The 21,583-nt window shown below is 34.0% G+C and overlaps 1 protein-coding gene across 1 annotated transcript in view; it reads left to right on the forward strand.

Moving 5' to 3' along the window:
• The window catches only part of nAChRalpha2 (nicotinic acetylcholine receptor alpha2), a 29,613-nt gene extending 16,005 nt beyond the window's left edge, over positions 1-13,608 (forward strand). Inside the window, exons 4-8 of the mRNA XM_073081995.1 lie at positions 8,213-8,393; positions 8,637-8,790; positions 11,759-12,329; positions 12,761-12,953; positions 13,185-13,608. Coding sequence (XP_072938096.1) covers positions 8,213-8,393; positions 8,637-8,790; positions 11,759-12,329; positions 12,761-12,953; positions 13,185-13,391 — 1,306 coding nt within the window. The 3' untranslated portion in view covers positions 13,392-13,608. The remainder of the gene's footprint in view (positions 1-8,212; positions 8,394-8,636; positions 8,791-11,758; positions 12,330-12,760; positions 12,954-13,184) is intronic.
• Positions 13,609-21,583: the final 7,975 nt, after the last annotated feature.

The raw sequence follows: 21,583 nt of genomic DNA on the forward strand, positions 1-21,583 counted from the left end.
TCCATATTGGACATCCCGTACGACAAATTAATTGGTATATAATAGCATTGAAGTTAGTTGCAGCGTTCATTAGGACATTAATATGCACTCTGTCGTGGAATTGCAGACATATTTAGGACTCGTGGTGGCAATTTTTGCGCCAGCTTTTTTAGGGTCCGTAGTAGTGTAGTTTGTCTATCTGTTACAGGGCGCTCTCTCTAGTACATAGACGTAGAAAAAAATGAAGAGATACTGAGTGTGACATAATATTTTAAAATTAAGGAGATCAGCCTATTACTTAACAACAAACCTTACATCGAACTAATAACATTTACTTAAGAAAATAAATTTATTGCGATTTTAACTAAATTTACACCACCATACAACCGGTTTGACGTTTTGTAAAATAATTATAAGGTTTTGTTGGATTTGTTTAAATTAAGTGATATAGCTATATTTTGAAACAGTTAATTTTTGACATGGTGTACCTTTAATATGCTTGCGTTTTTTCTTCAAAGGCTATAGCCGTTTATCCTGTTATTAAGGTAGAAATAGAGTTTAAGTTTATGAGCAGTCGAACCACAGACATTTCTAATTTTTATTTAAAAATCAATATTTCCAATGTTTTGCGCACTGGAGATTAAAATCAAATTTGAATTAATTTTCGTTCCGTTTTCTCATTGGTCTATAACAGCGACAAACTTAGTCGTAGCGCGTTCATTAGTACATTAGGATGTACCAAATTGTAGTACCAGACAACTTGGTACAATTAGCATGTGAACGGTATAACGGCGTACGTTTGAATTGTGTACATGTGAATTTCAAATTTGGAACTGAATTTACCAGGTGATAGAAATTTGCTGTGCATTTGAAATTCGTATATGGAATACCAGAAATCTGGTCCTAATTAGTAATTAACGTGGAAATATTGTAACGGTCAAACTGTCTCACGGTACAAACCGTCATATTTGATTTTGGAATTCTGTATATAAATTAACTTAGTCACATACCTAAATACAGATATGTGACCTTACGAATCCATTTCTAATATTTCAGCTCAGCTTTAAATTAGCTTATTATAATCTTTACAATAGAATTTCGAATGTCTTGCGTACCGTGAATACACAAGGACTATGAAATGTAAATTCAACTAGATAGAGAGTTGAGTATACTGAATTTTATTGCATGGCTGAGATTCGAATTCGGGACCTTTTCATGGCTAGTCTGCAGTGTCAGGACAGCGGCAGTTTATAATCGTGCGTTATATTACACGAGGCGGATCTTTAAAGTTCTCAGGAATAACAACATCTTTTGGCCGACCTCAAACACTGTTGCTGCTTCATTTCGATAATTAGCGTATTATGAAAAAAATCAAGAAACCCTTCCGAGTAAAATATGGACTAATTTATGTAAAAACCGCCAAGCCGTTTGGACTGCAGGTCGTGCCAAAAAGTTATACATACGGGCAAACATTACCCTCTACAATAGTTTAAAAATACATTCCACATTAAATATTTAAAATATACGCAATACTATAAAGGCCAGGCTGCAATACATTAAGTATTAGATTTTATGCCGATACTATAATATTATTAAAGCCCCTATTTCTGCAATTTTCCCATCAGCAGTTCCCGATGGAGCTGTGTTTAATGTAGTGAACAGGATTAGGTGGGAATTACAATAGATCAGCGAAAATGGAGGTAATACGATTTTCTTTCGGCTTAACATCGGAAATATTTTTTATAGTAATCCAAGTCATATATTCGAGGTGAATTGATGGATAAATTAATAAAATTAAATGGTGAAGTTGGAGTAAAGACTTATTATCTTTGTTATAGGAGCGATAAGCATGGAACCTTAACATAATGATAGAGGTAGGATATAGGAATAAATTCTCCTTAAATATGTTTATACTTAATTAACTTAATTAAAATCACGTCAAGATCACTTCAGCCAAGTCATTTAGTGTAACGACATTATATTTCGACATGTGAAATAATATTGTATATTTCTATTCGGATATTCCACTTTAATCCTTCCTCTAATCGTTCCTTTATAGGCCTGACGCGCTCATAGAGTATTCAAATTTCATCATAACTAACATAACATCATTATTAAACGCTTTTTTTAAACGCTTTCTACACTCACAGCCCCACACAAGGATTCCCTACAGGGAATACGATACATCGTGGGTGCTATGGACACACACAGAGACAAATACACAAACACCCAGACCCAGAAACAGAAATCTAAATTCATCATTTAGAAATCTGTCTTGACCGGGGATCGAACCCGGGACCCTCTGCGCGTCAGACCGGCATGGTGACCGCTCCGCCACGCGGGTCGCCATTGTGGAGGTAATAACCAAAAATTACACATATTTCATTCCATATTACATGATATGTAAAGATGATTAAATCGAGGAAGTCAGGATATTACACTTGAGTGTCGGTCGTTATAATATCCGTGTCCGCGTGATGTATGATGTTAAGCGTCACCCCGCAAGCATGAATCATGCGAGTGACAGATCCAAGATTACGCACCGCTACTCAAATGTCAGCGGTTATGTAAATATTACTTATGATTTAATCTCATAAGGGTTATTTTTAGGAATTACACGTTAAACGACGATATTTACCGAAACACGAGTAGTACGTCTGAAATATTATAGTACGTATTCTTATTTGGGTATTCCATGCAAATCAGAAAAAAGCGTACTTTGATGTTATGTTAAAGAGATTATACATATCTTTTTTGGAAGTGCAGTCTCAAAGAGTATTCAAATTTAATAATTGCATGTGGAACTAATGATCATAAAAATAATTATAAAATTATATATATTGCATAAAATAATAAACAATAAATAAAGTCGGTTAAATCGAGGAAGTCAGGATATTACACTTGCGTGTCGGTCGTTATAATATCCGTGTCCGCGTGATGTATGACGTTAAGCGTCACCCCGCAAGCATGAATCATGCGAGTGACAGATCCAAGATTACGCACCGCTACTCAAATGTCAGCGGTTATGTAAAAATTACTTACGATTAAATGTAACTAGATTTATCGTTATGAAATATATTATGATATTAATAAAATATATTTAAAAAATGTTAACATAGACTTACAGAATTTCTGGAATGATCTTTCAGTACACAATGTTTTGCGATCGGGTACATGAACAAAAAAAATGGTTATTGAAATTTCGTATATTTCCCCGTAGGCACTGCAATAAATCCATTTTATTACACTGTATTTTTTATATATTATCCGTCTGTATATTACAAATACCAAATGTTTTACCAATGTCTATAATAAAAAATAAATACCAAACATGGATTCATATACAAATAAACGCAATATTTCGTGAAAGTTGTCTTCCTTTTTTATTAGAGCCCTGAGTATAATACAGCCTTGCTAAATACAAAGCTTCGTGTAAGCAAAAAATGAGCTGATATTTTTATTGTATATTTTAGTGAAAATATGTAAATTTTTTCTGGACTAGCAAGAATTCGGGGGACATAAATCTTGCCCTCGAATATATTACTATGCTATCCTTTCAACCTTGACCATTACGCGCCGACCGCTGTCCGTTGAAAAAAAATGTGAGGTAGTATTAATGCTTGTTTACCGAGATGCTTCGAAAAATTTGTCTATTACAAAATGTAGGAATAATTTGTCATGATTTTGAAAATCACTTGAATCAGCATAAATTTTACAATATGGTTATTGATTGTGGTATCTCTGATGTCGAAAGGATTCTACTTCCTTTAAAAGATTTATTAGCAGAGAAATACAATTACCTACAACATTATAACTTCAAGTATTCTAAATACTTCTCTATAAATGTCTCTAGGTTGAACAACACTAGAACATACCACACATTATAAGATGGCTGCAGAACATTGTTTCATATACGAGTAAATTGTTTGAGTACTTCCCAAATTACGGCTCAGATGGATACAACAATTTACGATCTCTCTGCATGACTCAGGGCTGTCAGTAAAATAAATAAGAAAACTACAATATAATATAATAAATAATAATTGTGATAAAATGTAAAAAAAAAAATATTTTGAGTATAAAATAAAGACTAAATTAGACTTTTATACACTCTTAATAGTCAGTTTCTTTCCAGTTATCTAGTTGTATTTTTTTAGAAATTATATTTTCCATGTTATTATTCATAATTAAATACAAATAATAAGATTGCTGTATCCATTAATACAAATTAGCAGCCCTACAATAAATTTATACCATCCTTCCACAACGTTATTCCATAAAACATATTTTTCCGAAATAACATTTTCTTCGTAGAAAATGAAAGATTATAAGGAAAACTTTACTATACACCAATAACATAAAATTTAATATTACTTTGAAATATCTGTGTGACGTAAACCAACATGTACTTGGAGTTTGGTCAGAGTGATAAATAATATCCCAAACACTCTGGGATGAGACCGGTGCTCAGCCGTACAGTTTTATTACGTAATACACATACTTACACATTTTTTCCCTATAAAGCTGCGGACGGCGACCCGCGGCCCCAAGGAGAGTGGATCGGCCCGCGGACTTTCCTAGAAACTGATTTATGTTTCTGATTCATCATCATCATCAACCCATTACTGTCCCACTCCTGGGCACGAGTCTCCTCTCAGAATGAGAATGATTACACCATAGTCCACCGCGTTGGCCAAATGTGTAGACTTCACATTATTTTGAGATTCTTTTTTATAAATCCTAAGCAGGTTTCCTCTCGATGTTTACCTTCACCTTTTAAGCAAGTGATAATTAAATTCTAATACGCACATAATTTTGAAAAATCAGAGGTGCGTACCTGGGATTTAAACCTCGGACCCCTCGATCGATAAGCCGAGTTTCTTAACCTAGGCTATCACTGCCTTACACTTTCTGATTCATTACCGCATGTAATTACTATGTGGCCCGTGTTGTCGAAAAGGTTCCCGATCGCTGCTATATGTTATGCTGTATGTTATTTTTAAAATGTAAGAGTAAGTATGTATCAAAACCCAATGATACTATTTACTTAATATTATGACAAGCTTGTAAGATTAGAACAAAAATAATACTGGTTGCCAAAACAGGGACCAATTTCTTAAGAACAAAGCATCGAGGATAAGTTGTTCTGTTATCGACAATAAGTAAACAAGATGCGGGTGGTGTATAGGGAACGTCAAGTTGTATATCCAGTTAATTGATAGCGGACATCGACAAAGCTCCCGGAATGATACATCATGTTACGTCACAACAGACCCCAACTATTAATTCGTAGGTACTCACGAAACGCACGTTATATATTGTAATATACCTACAATGTACTCGTATATTGGTGCTGCGTCTTACTTTGAACTGCTTACTTTTCAATGTCTTATTGTAACTACTCAATCTTAACTACTATTAAGAAATCATGTATTTGAGAATGATTAGTAATGATTAAAAATGGTTTCGGATTTGGTTTATACTAAAATTTAAAAAACAGCTTGTTTAAATAGATGAAAATAATATACATTTAAAAGGTGGTAGAATCCACATATTTCTACCTCATAACAGCATAGTTAAGCGCTGATGTGTTCTGGTTTGAAGGGTGTGGTAAGGGAGGTATACATTTCTAGGGCAATCCAGTTTAGTTCTCAAGGGTAGCGGCACATCTGTGGCCGACCTAAGGATTAGGCGGCATCCACTTACCATCAGATGGACTGCGTGCTCGGCTGCTACTCTTATATTATAAAAAATATATAATATACCAATATTGAACTGTATTATCTTATATTTTATTTATTATTCCATAAATGAACAGTACATGTAGTAACAATATAAATATAATATCTGAAATATATAGCCGACATGCCGACAAGTAAACCAAATTCCGAGAAAGACGCATTTGATAAAACTCTTCAGCTTTTTAATCGTTTATCAAACAAAGGTATTGTTCTCTTAAAGGGAATTGGAGAATGATATATCATACAGTGTCGTGGCAAGCTGACGAGCTATTAATCACAGACGCACGTGCGACCGATCTTACGCTGTGTTGGACACGTGTGGTCCAAGTTACAGCGACAAGCGATTTATATCTGACCTTAAACGCGTCCGTGCTCTGACCAACAGATAGGAATGTCATCTAAAGTTGATTAAATTTGATTAAAGTAAAGTATTATTTAATGAACAAAATATTTAAAAAGTTTAAGTTTTTAATCTCTATGTGATATATTATACAGTGTCACAGCAAACTCAAGCAGCATTAATCATTCATATGCATGGGCGACCAATCCTATGGTACGTTGGGCTTTGCATGGCGTAAGTCAAAGCTACAAGCGACTGAATGTTCTTTATAATAAATAAGTAATAGTATTTTTAAATAATAGCGTTGACGAATTGGATGTACTAATAGTTTTACTAAAACACAATATCATTGAAATATGTACGAATTAATACTGAAAGTGTAGTGGTACAAACAAAGCAACTCGTACTAATAAAGAGCCAGGTGTCCTCAGTTCAATTCCAAATGAGACATTTCCAAGTAATATGAAATGCAATTAGCCCGCTCAATATTTTCTAAACTCAATATTACTAAACATTTTTTTTATAAAATATGTCTTTTATCTTTTTTAAATTCGTCGTTAATATGTCTTTAATTACTATAAAATATGAGACACTTTAATAAAATATCATGTAATGATTTTACATTTTAATAAATCGCTGACTCTTGTGTGTTGTACCACAACATTCGGACCGTAAGTCCGTAACGTACGCGACTTGCCAACTGCCTTACTGCTACCTCACCTTACATTAGTCAAAGTGGATTTGTGTATTTATACAGTATTAATTATATTAATTGATGTTCTAGATACTTTAGTAAATATGTCAGACTATACAGAGAATTAAACCAATCAGCTTTTATGTGACGTCAAATTATATTAACATTACTTAATAACATTTTATTATTATATTTTAGATATTCTTCTAAATAACAAAAAAAATAAGTTTGTTTCAAAACCGTTATGTTTGCGTAAATTGTACATTTTGTGTAGTTTAATACATTATTCAAGAGGCTTTGTTATTTTTAAAATCTAAATTAACCCATTTATCGTTATTAAAGTGGGTATTTGTATATATCTTCTTAAATGGGGGTCATATCCCGAAACCTTTACGCATTAAACCGGCATGATCTTCATCAATAGAGGAACGTATGTATAATATATAAAAAGTACTAGTAGTTACACAAAATAGCTTATAAAAACAATTTCTGAAACAATTACTAACACGGATAATTCTGAAGTACAACTTAATTACGTGCCACTTTAGTATGGGTTATACATAGAGGTTGTCCTTTTACTCAGATTAATTAATTAGATTGCGGACGAATGGACGCCCGTCCCTATTCAGTAGGTGAGGATAATAATAGACCTTTTGCACCAGACGGACTTTGTACCATTATTCTTTGTAGCATTGTTCTTTAAACTTCTTGCTAAATGTACTGAAGAAGAGAAAGTTTTAATTGAGTGGGTGCATATATCATGTTTACTATTGGAGTAAAAAAATAATTTTGCGTTAATATTCGTCCAAATCAGGCATAAATATCAGAGTATTACGCAAACAAACATAGGGCAGTTATTATAAAGTTATAGATATTGTTGAGCACTACATTATTCAGGTTTAAAAATTGAAGTAGAGCAGAGAAACCTTTTTGAAGTGAATTCTATCCCAGAGGCATCAAAGCAGTCGTGACCGACCTCAGATGAAACTTAAATCTAAGGGCGACGAAAATCATAAATGTACGATATACTTGAAAAAGTCTTTAATTTTTAAATATAGGAGTAGCAGACGAACATGGACTGCATGTAACCTGATGGTAAGTGGGTACTGCCGCCCACGGACATCTGTAATCATCACCAAATAGGATTAGATATTCCTACCTGAGGTCGGCCACAGATGCGCCGCTACTCCTGAGGACTAAGCTGGAACGCATCGGAAAAGTATGTCTCTCTTAGCACACCCTTCAAACTAGAACAAAGCAACGCGTAACACTGCTGTTATGAGGTGGAAATAGGTGTGGCGGTGGTGCCGCTACAAACAAAGGGTTCTACCTTCAAATAATTATTCATTATAATTATTTAATAGATCTTGTAGATTATTTCCAAAGTAATCACGCGTATTGAAGTGCGTATAGGTTTATTTAAATAAAATATTTGATTTGATTCTAATTTGTCAACAGCGCTGATGGTGAATACGTGGTGACGACAATGACGAAGGCCGTGCTCCACCATACGGGGAAGGTGCTTTGGACTCCGCCAGCCATCTTCAAGTCGTCCTGCGAGATCGACGTGCGCTACTTCCCGTTCGACCAGCAAACCTGCTTCTTGAAGTTCGGATCTTGGAGCTACGATGGTGACCAGGTAAACGAAGCCAAGTAGTTCATTCTGAGAAGATTATGCCCAAGACGGATAGATGTTGGATAATATTGGATAAAGTCACTGTTCATTATCGTCATCAGCCTATTACATTTGCTGAAACTGGTTTCTGTATTTTTTTCTGGATCAAAAGTATGTTATCTTCATATTTCTGAACGAGACATAGGACTTTAATAAGAAGATTGTTTTATTTTAAACACCCTCGTAAAATTATTAAGTTCATTTCAGATCGATTTAAAGCACATCAACCAGAAAAAGGGTGATATGGTTGAGGTTGGTATAGACCTCCGAGAATACTACCCTTCCGTAGAGTGGGACATCCTCGGCGTTCCAGCCGAAAGACATGAGAGATACTATCCTTGCTGTCAAGAACCCTATCCAGGTACCTATAATACTATCACTGTACACAATGAAGGAAATTATTTGTGGATCAGAATTCAGATCTAATGGCAACACTGCAACAACACTTTGATTTTAAATAACGATGTTTCGTATTATTTTTTAATTTGAACGAAACGGTAAAATATATAAAGAAATATAACCACACACACCAATATAAAGAAATCTAATTTGATTCTCACTAATAGCTCGGACCTATCACAAGTAGGAGTCCTGTTCTATCTAAAGTCGACTATATCACAAGATCACGTGAAGTCAAGCTCATTTGATTTGATTTGATTTCATTATACAAAAGTATGCGGTAATAAAGCCAAACTTATTACGGTTTCCTTGAAAATTACGACACAAAAGCGAAAACGATCAGAAAACTCCTTACCCCTAACTCAAGTCTTTACCTGTAGCTCGAACATTAATCAGGCGTAGGCCTATCAGTATTCAAGTCGCACCCTGTTGAGCTCTCGCTTCGAATATCAGCAACAACCGTTCCACCTGCGCGACTCGGTTACGCGGTAACTTAGCATAGATAAGCGGACGTATTACGTAATTTACGTCGCTTGCGTAAAGATTACGGGAGCGGAGGACACAATATATGGCCGTTTATTGTGTAAACCTTAGAAGTATAAATAATTTTATATTTGGAAATGTAAAGTTTAATGTACGTAGTCAGAGCAAAGATTACAAATGGAACTAAGCATACAATGATGTGCTTATTAGTGTGATTATAATTTTTTTTTTTATATATTTTGCTTAATTAGGTACACCAAAAATATTATACATCTGTCTACTTTGTAACGGTAATTAACCAGCCTCAAGTATGCTTGTACATGTATTACAATTGGTATTAAGATAATAGTAATAAAAAGTGTTTATAGTTAGTATTTACAGTATAAAAAGAGAAATAACTTAGCATATATAAGCGTCCGATGCACCGTGATATATTTTACTCTGTCAGCGTAAAAATTACGCTTAAAGTCTATTGAAAGAATGTGCAGCGGAGGACGAAAAATGGGATTTAAAATTGTTTTTGATTATTTATGATACCCAGGGGTATGTATCGTAATCGAGAATAAGCTTTTTGAGTTTTCGGACTACTTTGTGCAGTTGGAGTCAAATAAATATAAAAATAATCAGTTCATTAAACTAAGTATGTTTACATTGCAGTTCAACACAACAAAAAATTATGATCCCGTATTGTCTTCTTGGGTATGATCAGTACTTTGAATGTGATTTACATATTTCAGTATAAAAGGGCCACTAAGCGTCAGCGAAACAACCGTTTACCCTGTTCGCGTCGGCGGCTGAACGCAGTAACTTAGCATAGATAAGCGCTCGACGCGCCGCGGCGTAATTTACGCTGTCAGCGTCGAGATTACGCGAGGGCCTGACGCAACAATGCGTAGGGGATACCCAAAAATATTTAAAAATTGCTGTTGATTATTATTTTTATTATTGTTTTCGGCTATTGACACTACGTTAAGTACTACGGGTACGGAAAGTTTCTACTGACTAAATAATTTGGGATTAATTAGTAAGGCACTTTTTTTAATTTTAGTAAACTTTACGTTTATAGTTCAAATGGCAATAAATTTTAACAAAACTATGAAAAACTCTTCGGTTTGTTAAGGTAATACTTGTAATTGTGTAACTCTAATTAGCTTTAAAACAAAACAATGGGCAGGGTCGCAACAGAAACCGGAGGTCATGATTCATATAAAAATAAAAACTTTATACACAAAACGAATATATCGGTAGTAGAAATAGACGTGACTTTTCCAAAAAAAAATTTTACATTACATTACACTATCCCCATAAAATATACGTGAAATATTCACTCATACGTTAAATATTCATCCATGTACATAACTTTTGTTTGTACGTACGAAACGTGACAATTTTGCGTTGAGATAAACACATTTTTGACCTCATTATGTAATTCCATTTCGGCTGTCCTTTCAAACTTTTTCGTTCGTATGCCCGCGTCTCTACGCTCCGTGCGTCATAAAATTTTATTAACAGAATTCAGTTCTTACGGTTATATGGCAGTAAAGTACTGTTTGAAAGATCTAAACATTTTAGTATGCCACTCTAACTAAATATTGAGTTTTAAGATACACCTAGACCCAAACTTTTGATGGATAAATGCCATCAAAAAAAATCTAAATCATAGGGGAGTTTTATCGTTGGATTCGTCTTGTGAGAGAGAGATAACTAATATTTTTGGGCAGTAAAGATTTTTATATCTACAATAATTTTCTAGTTTTAATCATTAAATAATCATTTTCTGAGATTAACATAAGTAACGATAATTTAATAATAACTTTTGTTCTCATTTCTAAATTCTGAGAAGCAGCGAAAGTCACAAATTTATTCCCGAAAATCATTCAATATGACAATATTACAAATTCGGTGAGATGTAAAATGTATGTAATTTATTTTATTCGCAGTCCAAATTTCCGTTCGAGGGAGAAATTTAATTTATATGAAAATTTGATCTTTCGTTTTTGTATGAAAAAGGTTGAAACTGTTTCAACCTTTTTCATACAAAAACTATATACGGTTTTATTAAATCTAGTTAACGCCAATGGGGTTACAGGATCAATCCCTTAAGACCATTTAATCAGAGTGACAATGGGTACGCTGCTGCAGTACAATGAAAATAACTTATGGTGTGGTCGCAGTTGAAGGGCTAAGATTTTTAGGCATATGATAGAAGTGTATACTTAGACATTAAAGTAACTAATTAGTTAGCAGTCTGATGTTAAGTAACTCACCAGAAATATGAAAAACAAATAAAACAGGGTTTCTTTTTAAACTGTAACTAAGTTACTTTTAAGTTAATATTCTACAGTAATTGATTGTATAGTAGTATGACTGAACCACAAAGAAATATCCTTTAAATTACTTAGCGAACTCTTAAGCATTGAAAATATATCATTTTTATTTTGTTTCAGATATATTCTTTAACATTACCTTGAGGAGAAAAACATTATTCTACACCGTTAACCTTATTGTTCCTTGCGTCGGAATTTCATACCTCTCAGTTCTAGTTTTCTATCTCCCAGCTGATTCTGGCGAGAAGATTGCGTTGAGCATCTCTATACTTCTCTCTCAGACTATGTTCTTCTTGCTGATTTCTGAAATTATACCTTCGACATCTCTTGCCCTTCCCTTGTTAGGAAAATATCTCCTCTTTACCATGTTATTGGTCGGATTGTCCGTTGTGATAACTATCATAATACTAAATGTTCACTACCGAAAGCCGAGCACACATAAAATGGCACCTTGGGTGAGAAAGTTCTTCATAACGAAGCTTCCAAAACTCCTTCTAATGAGGGTCCCGAAGGATTTGTTGAGAGATCTTGCAGCACAGAAGATAGCTGGAAGGAGTATGAAGAAGAATAAGTTTAAAGATGCTTTGGCCGCTGCAGAACAGAATAACTCGAATGCATCCAGCCCCGATTCCTTGCATCATCATTTGCCTGGTGGTTGCAACGGATTGCATTCCACTACGGCCACAAACCGGTAATAAAACACACTTTGCAGCCAAAAACTTTTAAGTATTTTGTTGGTAATTTACTCTTAGTACTTTTATTATTTAAGATAAGGAGAAGAGAATCAATAAACATTTTTTATACGCGAGTTAACATCTTAAAACATCCTTTTATCTTGATGAAATATATGTAGACTTCAAATAACTATTGTGTTAATTAATTGGTTGGTTTTAATCCCTTATTAGCGTAATTTTAAATTACAAAAAAATTGCATCTGACTTACCGTCTTTTCTACTTTAGGCCTTGTTCAAAATGATAGTAACTTACTTTTTTACTCTTAATATTTACTTGTTTCGTTATTTCGTGTTCCAATCGTGTCGTGTCATATATGTTCAACCAATTAAACCAAAGCGATTGTGCTGGAATATACTTTTTATATAGAATTCCTTTTTCCTTAAAAAGGTTTAGCGGTCTCGTTGGAGCTTTAGGCAGCCTTGGAGCAGGATATAACGGCTTGCCATCCGTAATGTCAGGATTGGATGACTCTCTCAGTGACGTGGCTCCGAGGAAGAAGTACCCGTTCGACTTAGAAAAGGCCATCCACAACGTCATGTTCATTCAGCATCACATGCAACGGCAGGATGAGTTTAATGCGGTTTGTGTCATTAATTTGAATAAACATGTTAAGTACACATGGTATAGACCTCCGTTAACTAATATCGAAAAAATATATATCAGAATTTATAGATTTACCCTTTAAGTTTCATTCTAATGTTAAAACTGAAAGTTTTAAAACTGCAATTTTTTTGAAAATGAGCATTGTTTCGAATACATTGTGAAACTATTTTCAAGTACCGAATACTCATTCTTAAAATTTTGTCTGTAGGAGGATCAAGATTGGGGTTTCGTCGCCATGGTGCTCGATCGGCTGTTCCTCTGGATCTTTATCATCGCCTCCATCGTTGGTACCTTCGCGATCCTCTGTGAAGCACCGTCTCTGTATGACGACACTAAGCCTATCGACATGGTTCTTTCATCAGTGGCCCAACAGCAATTCTTACCAGTGGATACTGGTGACAGCGGAAATACTTAAAGGCATCTAAGGATAAAAATATTTAAAGAAGATTGATGCACTAAATTATTAATTTAAATAAACGTACGATTAATTTGTCTGGGTGAAACTTAACATGTTTAAACAATATTCCTTCTTTGGTAATAACAATTAAAATTGCATTATAATCATAAATGGTACTCTACCAATTCAATTTATGTTTATTTAGCAAGATCCTCTAAATTATTATAATAATTTTAATATACAGGGTGAATTTTTAAAACGGGCCTTCAGGGCCAAATCGGAAACTATAAGGATTAGCGAAAAATGCTGAAAGGAGTTACGAGGCCGTATTTGATAAAAATTAAAACTGCATCATTACTTTTTTAAAATAACTTTTTCCCTAACCGGGAATCGAACGAGTTCATTTTGAAAAAAAATGCACCCTCTATATTATTCCACTATCTGATAGTGTTGCTTATAAGGATCAAAATCTGGAAAGTAATGATAAATGACAAACCAAAGGAAAAGCCTCAATTTTAAGAAAATACATATTTTTTCATATTAATTTGGCAGTTAAGTTCCCGCCATTCATTAATTTAAACATTTCGTGTATTAACATTTTTTTTGGCTCAATGTTTCTAATCATTCGAAATGGACGTTTTGTTTCCCAATAATTTATATTTTTATGTCCGACTTAGCTAAGGTTATTTTTAGGACCAATAAAATAGATTTACTTGCTATGGGCGGAGTTTCGTTTAATACATATGTAAAGTTGACAATTTGCGAGAATTACTTTTTAGAGTCAAATCCGAGTGATTACTAAAAAAAGAAATATAGAAAATCATATTTAACGTTGAAACGAAGTTGTAAACAACAAAAATTTTAATATTTAATCAGTTATTTATTTTCATTAAAAAATAAATCCTAAAAATGGCGGTAACTTATTTGCCAAACTATTACTTTCTCATACTAAACCGTATGTCATAGTCATAACATCGAATAATTAGTTGATTAACCAACAAATTCTTCAATGGTATGACTTATGTCTGTTTCTAAAGAATTATACATAAATCATTTGTTATGTATAATCCTTAAGGATTAGTATGCCAATGTATGGAAAAATACGTATTTTCTTCAAAATTTTCCTTTTCCTTTGATTTGTCACATAACATTACTTCCCAGAATTTGATCCTTATAAGCGACACTCTCAGATAGTGGAATAATATAGAGGTGTCATTTTTTTCAAAATGAACTCGTTCGATTCCCGGCTAAGGAAAAAAATATTTAAAAAAACTAATGATGCAGTTTTAGTTTTTATCAAAATCGGCCTCGTAACTCCTTTCAGGATTTTTCGCTAATCCTTATAGTTTCGGATTTGGCCCTGAAGGCCCGTTTTAAAAATTCACCCTGTATACATGAACATCAATAGTCTATGACGTCTTTGTTACAATATCTCATGTTTATTTATGAGACTTAATAAAGTAATCATAAATTATTTGTAATACGAATTATTCAAAAATATGTAAAACAAATACCAGGATATCATAAAATGAGTAAACATACATTGTAGCATCGAACAAAGTTGCTTAAGCAGCACAAGACATTTCCGCTCGAAACGTCAGCTCAACGGGAGGAAAGGCGGAACCAATTGTTTTAACAAATGACGGTCGTTTCTAGGACCTTTCCTGACATCTTAGTCCCCAATCCTACATGAGGACGATTTATCTGATACGTAAGTGAAAGGCGAAGAGATGAAATGATTTGTTGTGTCAAAACAAATAACGCCGCCTCGAATCAACACGAATGGCGATGTTACAGTAGTTTTATGAGTACTTCTACTTTTTGGGGTTACTTTTTAAATCTCAACATAAATAAAATTATTACAATATTTACAGTGTGCTAAATAAAAAAAGTTGAGTGTTTATTAGTTCAAGCAACAATGCGAATAAATGCGAGCGATTATAGTTCGGAAAATTTACTTTTGCATTATTGGTTCTGTATTTCAAAATTTTAAATTTCTTTACTACGTCTTTAGTTAGGGTTTTATTTGGATAACTATAAAATATCAGAACATTCCATATATGTCTATGAATGTTAAGAATCTTTGAGGTTGATATGCGGTGGCACCATACCATTTACGCCCTATTACAACAGCGTCGAGATAATGTGATGGTTTGAACGCTGAAATACTAACATCAAGATTGAGAACCGTACATTTATCGTCAGGTGGATTGCATGCTCAAAGATGGGGTTATAGAAACATCACAAATACCATAAGGAGTTTTAAGGTTTTAGTCAAAGCCAAAATAGGCTGTGAAATTAAATATAAGATTTATAATAAGGTGTTATCTATAAATTCATAGGTATAGAGATTTTTGTAACAAGATAGAATATTTCCAGCTTTTATTGGTGTTTTAAATTAATATGTATTGATAAGGGTGCGTTTATAGAAAAGCCTGTTCTCGTAGTTAAATAAATAAAATCATTATATTCTCTAAGACTCAAAATCATTGAAATGATCATTTGAATGAAAATGATTTATTATTATAAAATACAATACGATTTATTGATATTTTTAAAATAAATTTTGTATAAAGGTAATATAATATGATTACAACAATTACTGAGAGCCGGCTCCTCTCTAAACATCGTAAATATTTGTAACCAATAGTGTATGCCACATAGTTTTAACTTTTTACCTATTACTGTTTGAAGTAGGTAATACAAATACTTATCCTTATCACGTGTTAGTAATTCTAATATCCTTAATGACAACTATTTACCTAATATTTAAAAGACTGTCTTTATGGCTGTATCTTAAAATTGTAAATAAGTTTATTCGATAAAATTAATACTTCGCTCAAAAAATGCAGGTTTATATATTGAACCGCTAAATATTTTTTTCTTTGCATCGGTATTCTCGGTAATTTTTATTTACTTGGTACTTGCACTCGGTCGAATAAACACAGTTCAAGTGCTGAATTATTTGGTAACTTGATAACAGAAATATTTGTGGGATCTTTTTCGTGTATGTAAAGGATCTTTGGAGGGAAACACCAGTATTTAATTGTTTAATATAATTAATGTCTCGTGTGAATGGTATAAACATGGCGTAATCGTACAACTTGTCAAATGGCGACCTTTGCAGGCAAAAGGTATTTTTTAGATTGATTATAATTAACGACTATGAGTGCAGTGATAATGTTACATAATCTATGATGAGGGGTTCATCTGGATGATAGTAACTATGTTAGTTTAAATGAGAACACTGCGTGGTTTGATTCAAGTTAATGCTATTATGTGTGTGGGCAGAGCTCGTTTGTTAACTTAAATTTTAATGAAAAAATCTCTATCAAAAAACTTTTCTTCCAATAGAACCGACCGAATCCAACCCAAAGATCGTTCGAATTCGGCCCCCTCTATTCTAAGTTCTTCATCTATTCTTTTTAGAATAAAAACGCCTGACACTTTGAACATTAATAACCCGAGGTCAAGACGTCATTAATTAATCTATCTATCTATATATATATAAGAGATTTCCACGTATATAGTCACTCATCACGATATCTCTGGAACCATTAGAGCTAAAGACTTGAAATTTGGTAGGAATATTCTTTTCACCGAGTAGAGGTCAGCTAAGAACGGATTTTTTGATATTCCACCGTTAAGGGGGTTAAATGGGGGTTGGAAGTTAATATGAAAGTCCGTCAGTTTTAAAGCAAACTAGATGAAAATTGGTATTTAGCTTTCTGATTTAAAGTAATAAAAATCTAATCTAAGGGTTTTTCCAAAATCAACCCTAAAGGTGGTTAAATAGGGGTTGACAGGTTATTTTAAATTTTGCCATTTTGGAAGCCAGCACTATGAAAGTTAGCCATTGCTTTGCTGGTTAGATATAAAATAACTTTAGTTCTACCGTTTTTGGAAAATCAACCCCTATGTGGGTTAAATAAGGGTTGTAAGTTTGTGTAGAATTCCCCCAGTTTTGATGTAAACGCTATCAAAATCGGTATTTAGGTTTTCGATTAAAAATAATTAAATACCTATTTCACCATTTTTGGAAAATCAACCCTTAAGTTGGTAAAATAAGGGTTAACAGCTTATTTTAAAATTTGCCAATTTGAAAGCCAGCACTATGTAAGTTAGCCATTGGCTCACTGGTTAGATACAGTGGAACTATAATTCTACCGTTTAGAAAATGAACCCTCATTTGGGTTAAATAAGGGTTGTAAGTTTGTATGAGAGTCCCCCAGTTTTGATGTAAACTGTATACAAATCGGTATCTGGGTTTCGATAGAAAATAATTAATCATCTATTTCATTGTTTTTGGAAAATCATCCCTTAAGTTCGTTAAATGGGTGTTGGAATTTTATTTCAAACTCCGTTAATTCGGAAGCAAGGACTATAAAAACTTGCATTTGGCTTCCTGTTGGAAATAATAGAACTTTTTTAACACCATTTATGGAAAATCTATCCTCAAGAGGGTAAAATAGGGGTTGTAAGTTTGTATGAAAGTCCACCAGTTTTGAAGTAAACTGTATAAAAATCGGTATTTGGGTTTTCAATAGAAAATAATTAAACACTTATTTCATTTTTTTTTGGAAAATCATCCCTTAAGGTCGTTAATTGGGGGTTGGAATTTTATTCCAAACTCCGTTAATGCGGGAGCGACCACTATGAAAAATTATCATTACAATCAATGAAGCATCTGAGTCACAGTTTTTTTTAGATTTTTAGATCAACCCTTAAGACTGCTATAGAAGGGTGTATGCATTATGCCTTTCTGTTTACACATCTGTTTCAGCATTTTAGCAACTCAACAATCAACCACCATTAGGGTACTATTTTTTTTTTATACTATAGAAGTAGAAGACGAGCATGCAGTCCACCTGATGGTAAGTGGCTACTGCCGCCCATCAACCCCAGATAGGATTAGATATTCCTACCTGAGGTCAGCCACAGATGCGCCGCTACCCCTGAGGACTAAGTTGGAACGCCTCGGAAAAGTCTGTCTCCCTTACCACACCCTTAAAAACGGAACACAGCAGCGCCTAACACTGCTGTTATTAGGTAGAAATAGGTGTGGCGGTGGTGCCGCCGGAGTCGAACCACAAAGGGTTCTACCACCTTTAGAAACCTATAAGTAAAGGAAGATTCTTTAAAAACCGTTGTTGAAGTTACTTCCTTTGGCGTGTCTGGAAAAAGAACAGAGTGCAGAGAGGTTTAGTGTAGGGTGAAATTCCACGGGCCATCGTAACATATATTTTTAACATGGGAATGTATTACGCGTGTTGAAGTGCACATCGAAGGTTTTTTAGGGTTCCGTACATAAAGGATAAAAACGGAACTCTATTACTAAGACTTCACTGTCTGTCCGTCTGTCCGTGTGTCACAGGGCTCTATCTCTGAAACCGTAATAGATAGACATTTGAAATTCTTACAGAGGATGCATAACGGTGGCCGCTATAACAACAAATACTAAAAATAAAAAAGTTGAAAACAAAAAGGGGTCCCCATACAACAAACTGCTATTCGATATATTTCCAACTAACTTTTAAACCGTTAGAGGTAGACAGTTGAAATTTTCACAAAATGTGTAAATAAAAATTTTAGTTGTACGGAATGCTCAAGGTGCGGGTTGGACTTGCACTTGGTAAATTATCAGTAACGCGCAGACCCGCGGGCCACAAGGAAAAGTCGCGGGCCATACACCACCCGTGGGTGTCGGCTTGCCGACCGCAGGTGTTGAATTAGCTTTCAGAAATTTGATGATAAAGTATTTATTGATACATATGTACATAGGAATGTTTTTGAAATTCTACTAAGGAGGTAAAAGAAGTGTTATATGTATATATACGGAAATCTTTTAGGTTCGAAGTTAGAAACGTAAAATTTCAGATAACGTCTATTCAGACAAATACACGACAACGTGGACGGGTGCAAATTTCATATATGATAATGCGTAATTTTGGTATACTGATTAGGTACATCGCAACTACTTTGGACACACTGCGTGCCAACATTTTGTCCTGCCGTGGGGTATGGTTGTGGTTATGCGTGGATTAGTGATGGTTATGTGATAGACACATAGACCTTGGATTAAAATTTTGGGCTAGAACAGGGCTACAGTATCCCCTGCCTGTCGTACGAGACTAAAGGGGGACTTCAGGATTTGCGGGCAGCAAGAATGGGAGCTCTAACCGCCCAGCCAGCTACCCTGGAAAGAACCACTGTATGTAAGGCCACATATAACATGGACGGTTCCTATAGAATAGAGTAAATAATAATTATTGTATCCTACATGAAACTTATATTTTAAAGAAAGTTTCATTACAGTCCACTAATTAGAATTTTAGTGTATGTTTCTGAAGAAAGCTAGACCAATTTAGTTACACAGTGAAGAAAAAAAGCTTTTATTAATTAAATATTAATGCTATTTTATCGTTAAAATTGTTAAAGGTACAAATTTACGATTACAGTTACGAGTATTTGTCTGTTATATCATATTTTTTTTTACGCGGGCGAAGCCGCGGGGTTCTGCTAGTTAGATATAAAACTTACGGCATAGCTAAGTTCTTAGTGAATAAAATATGGCTGTGTTAGACGGTTTTATCTTGACTCCATTTTCGCTACAATATATGCTATGTTTACACTCTTAGGCATAAGTATTTCGTAAAAAATAGGCATAAGTATTTCGTAAAATAAGTAACGTTAACGTGTTAAAAGTTATATTGATTTGTTGCTATTGTAGAGCTCTTTTTAGTTGGTTATACATTTGAAATTATGTCAGAAATTGTACAGGTAAAATTATCGTATTTGCCTAGTTAGATACCAACAGAAACAGTTGAAGGTAGGACTGTGATAGAAACCTTCGTGATTCGACTCCGGAAGCCACCGCATATATTTCTGCCGAATAGCAGTGGCGTTAAGCCCTGCTGTGCTCTGTACCCTTACCATGAGTTTTCAAAACATCCCCCATTTTTACGTTACGTTTACTCAATACATTATTCTGTTCCGTTTGCTTCAGTAGAATGAAAGTAGGTGCTCAAGTAACGATGAACTTTTTGTCTCCCACACACGTTCGCAAGAAGAGAGACAAAACATAAAGCGCCATTTTGCCAATTTAGACATTTATTGTTACGTTACTAACACTATAGTTTTGATACAATCCGCTAGGAACGATGATTGGAAATTGTATGGGCAAATACGTAAACAAATACCAAAACAGTCATATTTGTCAAAACGTAAAAACTCATGGTAAGGGTACTGATAGGTGTGGTAAGAAAGACATACTTATCTGAGGCATTGAGACTTAGTTCGCGGGAGTAGCGAGGCATCTACGCAATAACCAGTTACCATCAGGTGGACTACATGATCGTTTGCTACTTCCATAATATGAAAAATAAAAAAAATGTGCTACTTTCTAACGTAATTCCTTAAAGATGTCTATTGTTATTGGTTGTGCCAAATCGCCAAAATTAATTTTACACGATTTATTTGACAATAATAAATGTTTTCAATGTATTATTAAAAATAATTTGTAATCAATGAGTGTTTTATTTTACTTATTTTCTCATGAATACTTTCTCAAAAATAGTATTAGTTTAACATACCCTTGTTTACGTACTGTTACTTACTTGTTGCAGTACTGATGCCATTCAAATAATATAGTTACAAAATAAGTTTAAGTAAAAAAAGATTACAAAATACTAAAGTATTTGTCAGAGAAACTCATAAAAATTAAAACGTATAACAACATTAAGTGCCATAAAAATACCTTCTGGCACTAGCAAAACGCAACACAGAACAATTAAAATATTAAGTTACCCGCGTTGGCACGTAACTTCCATTAAAAGAAATGTGCTGATACTAAAGTAGTTTAGCAGAGTAGTTAGGCACCTTGGGAAAAGCGCACATTAAAACTTCGCGATAAATTCCACATACAACAGTTTTGGCTTTATCTGGTCCCAGTTGTCAACGACTTTTCAAATAAATTCTGAATAAATCGCCGAACGTCTCCAGAAAAACAGGAATTTAGAACATCAGGCAGACCTAGTTTTCTGGATTATTTCAATCTAGATTTAAAACTGGCAATGTAAGCTAATATGAACGTTCCATATCAAAACCTTACCTGAAGTCATATCGGAGATATATTGCTGCCTATGAAGGTATCCTATGATTCTTGCCTTGTAGGTCAATAATTTAAGTTAGTAACATTTATTTTTTTATAA

This window comes from Epargyreus clarus, unplaced genomic scaffold (assembly GCF_041222505.1).
Source record: "Epargyreus clarus isolate Ecla_fem2 unplaced genomic scaffold, WU_Ecla_fem_2.2 ptg000017l, whole genome shotgun sequence".
In the NCBI taxonomy this organism is placed as follows: domain Eukaryota; kingdom Metazoa; phylum Arthropoda; class Insecta; order Lepidoptera; family Hesperiidae; genus Epargyreus; species Epargyreus clarus.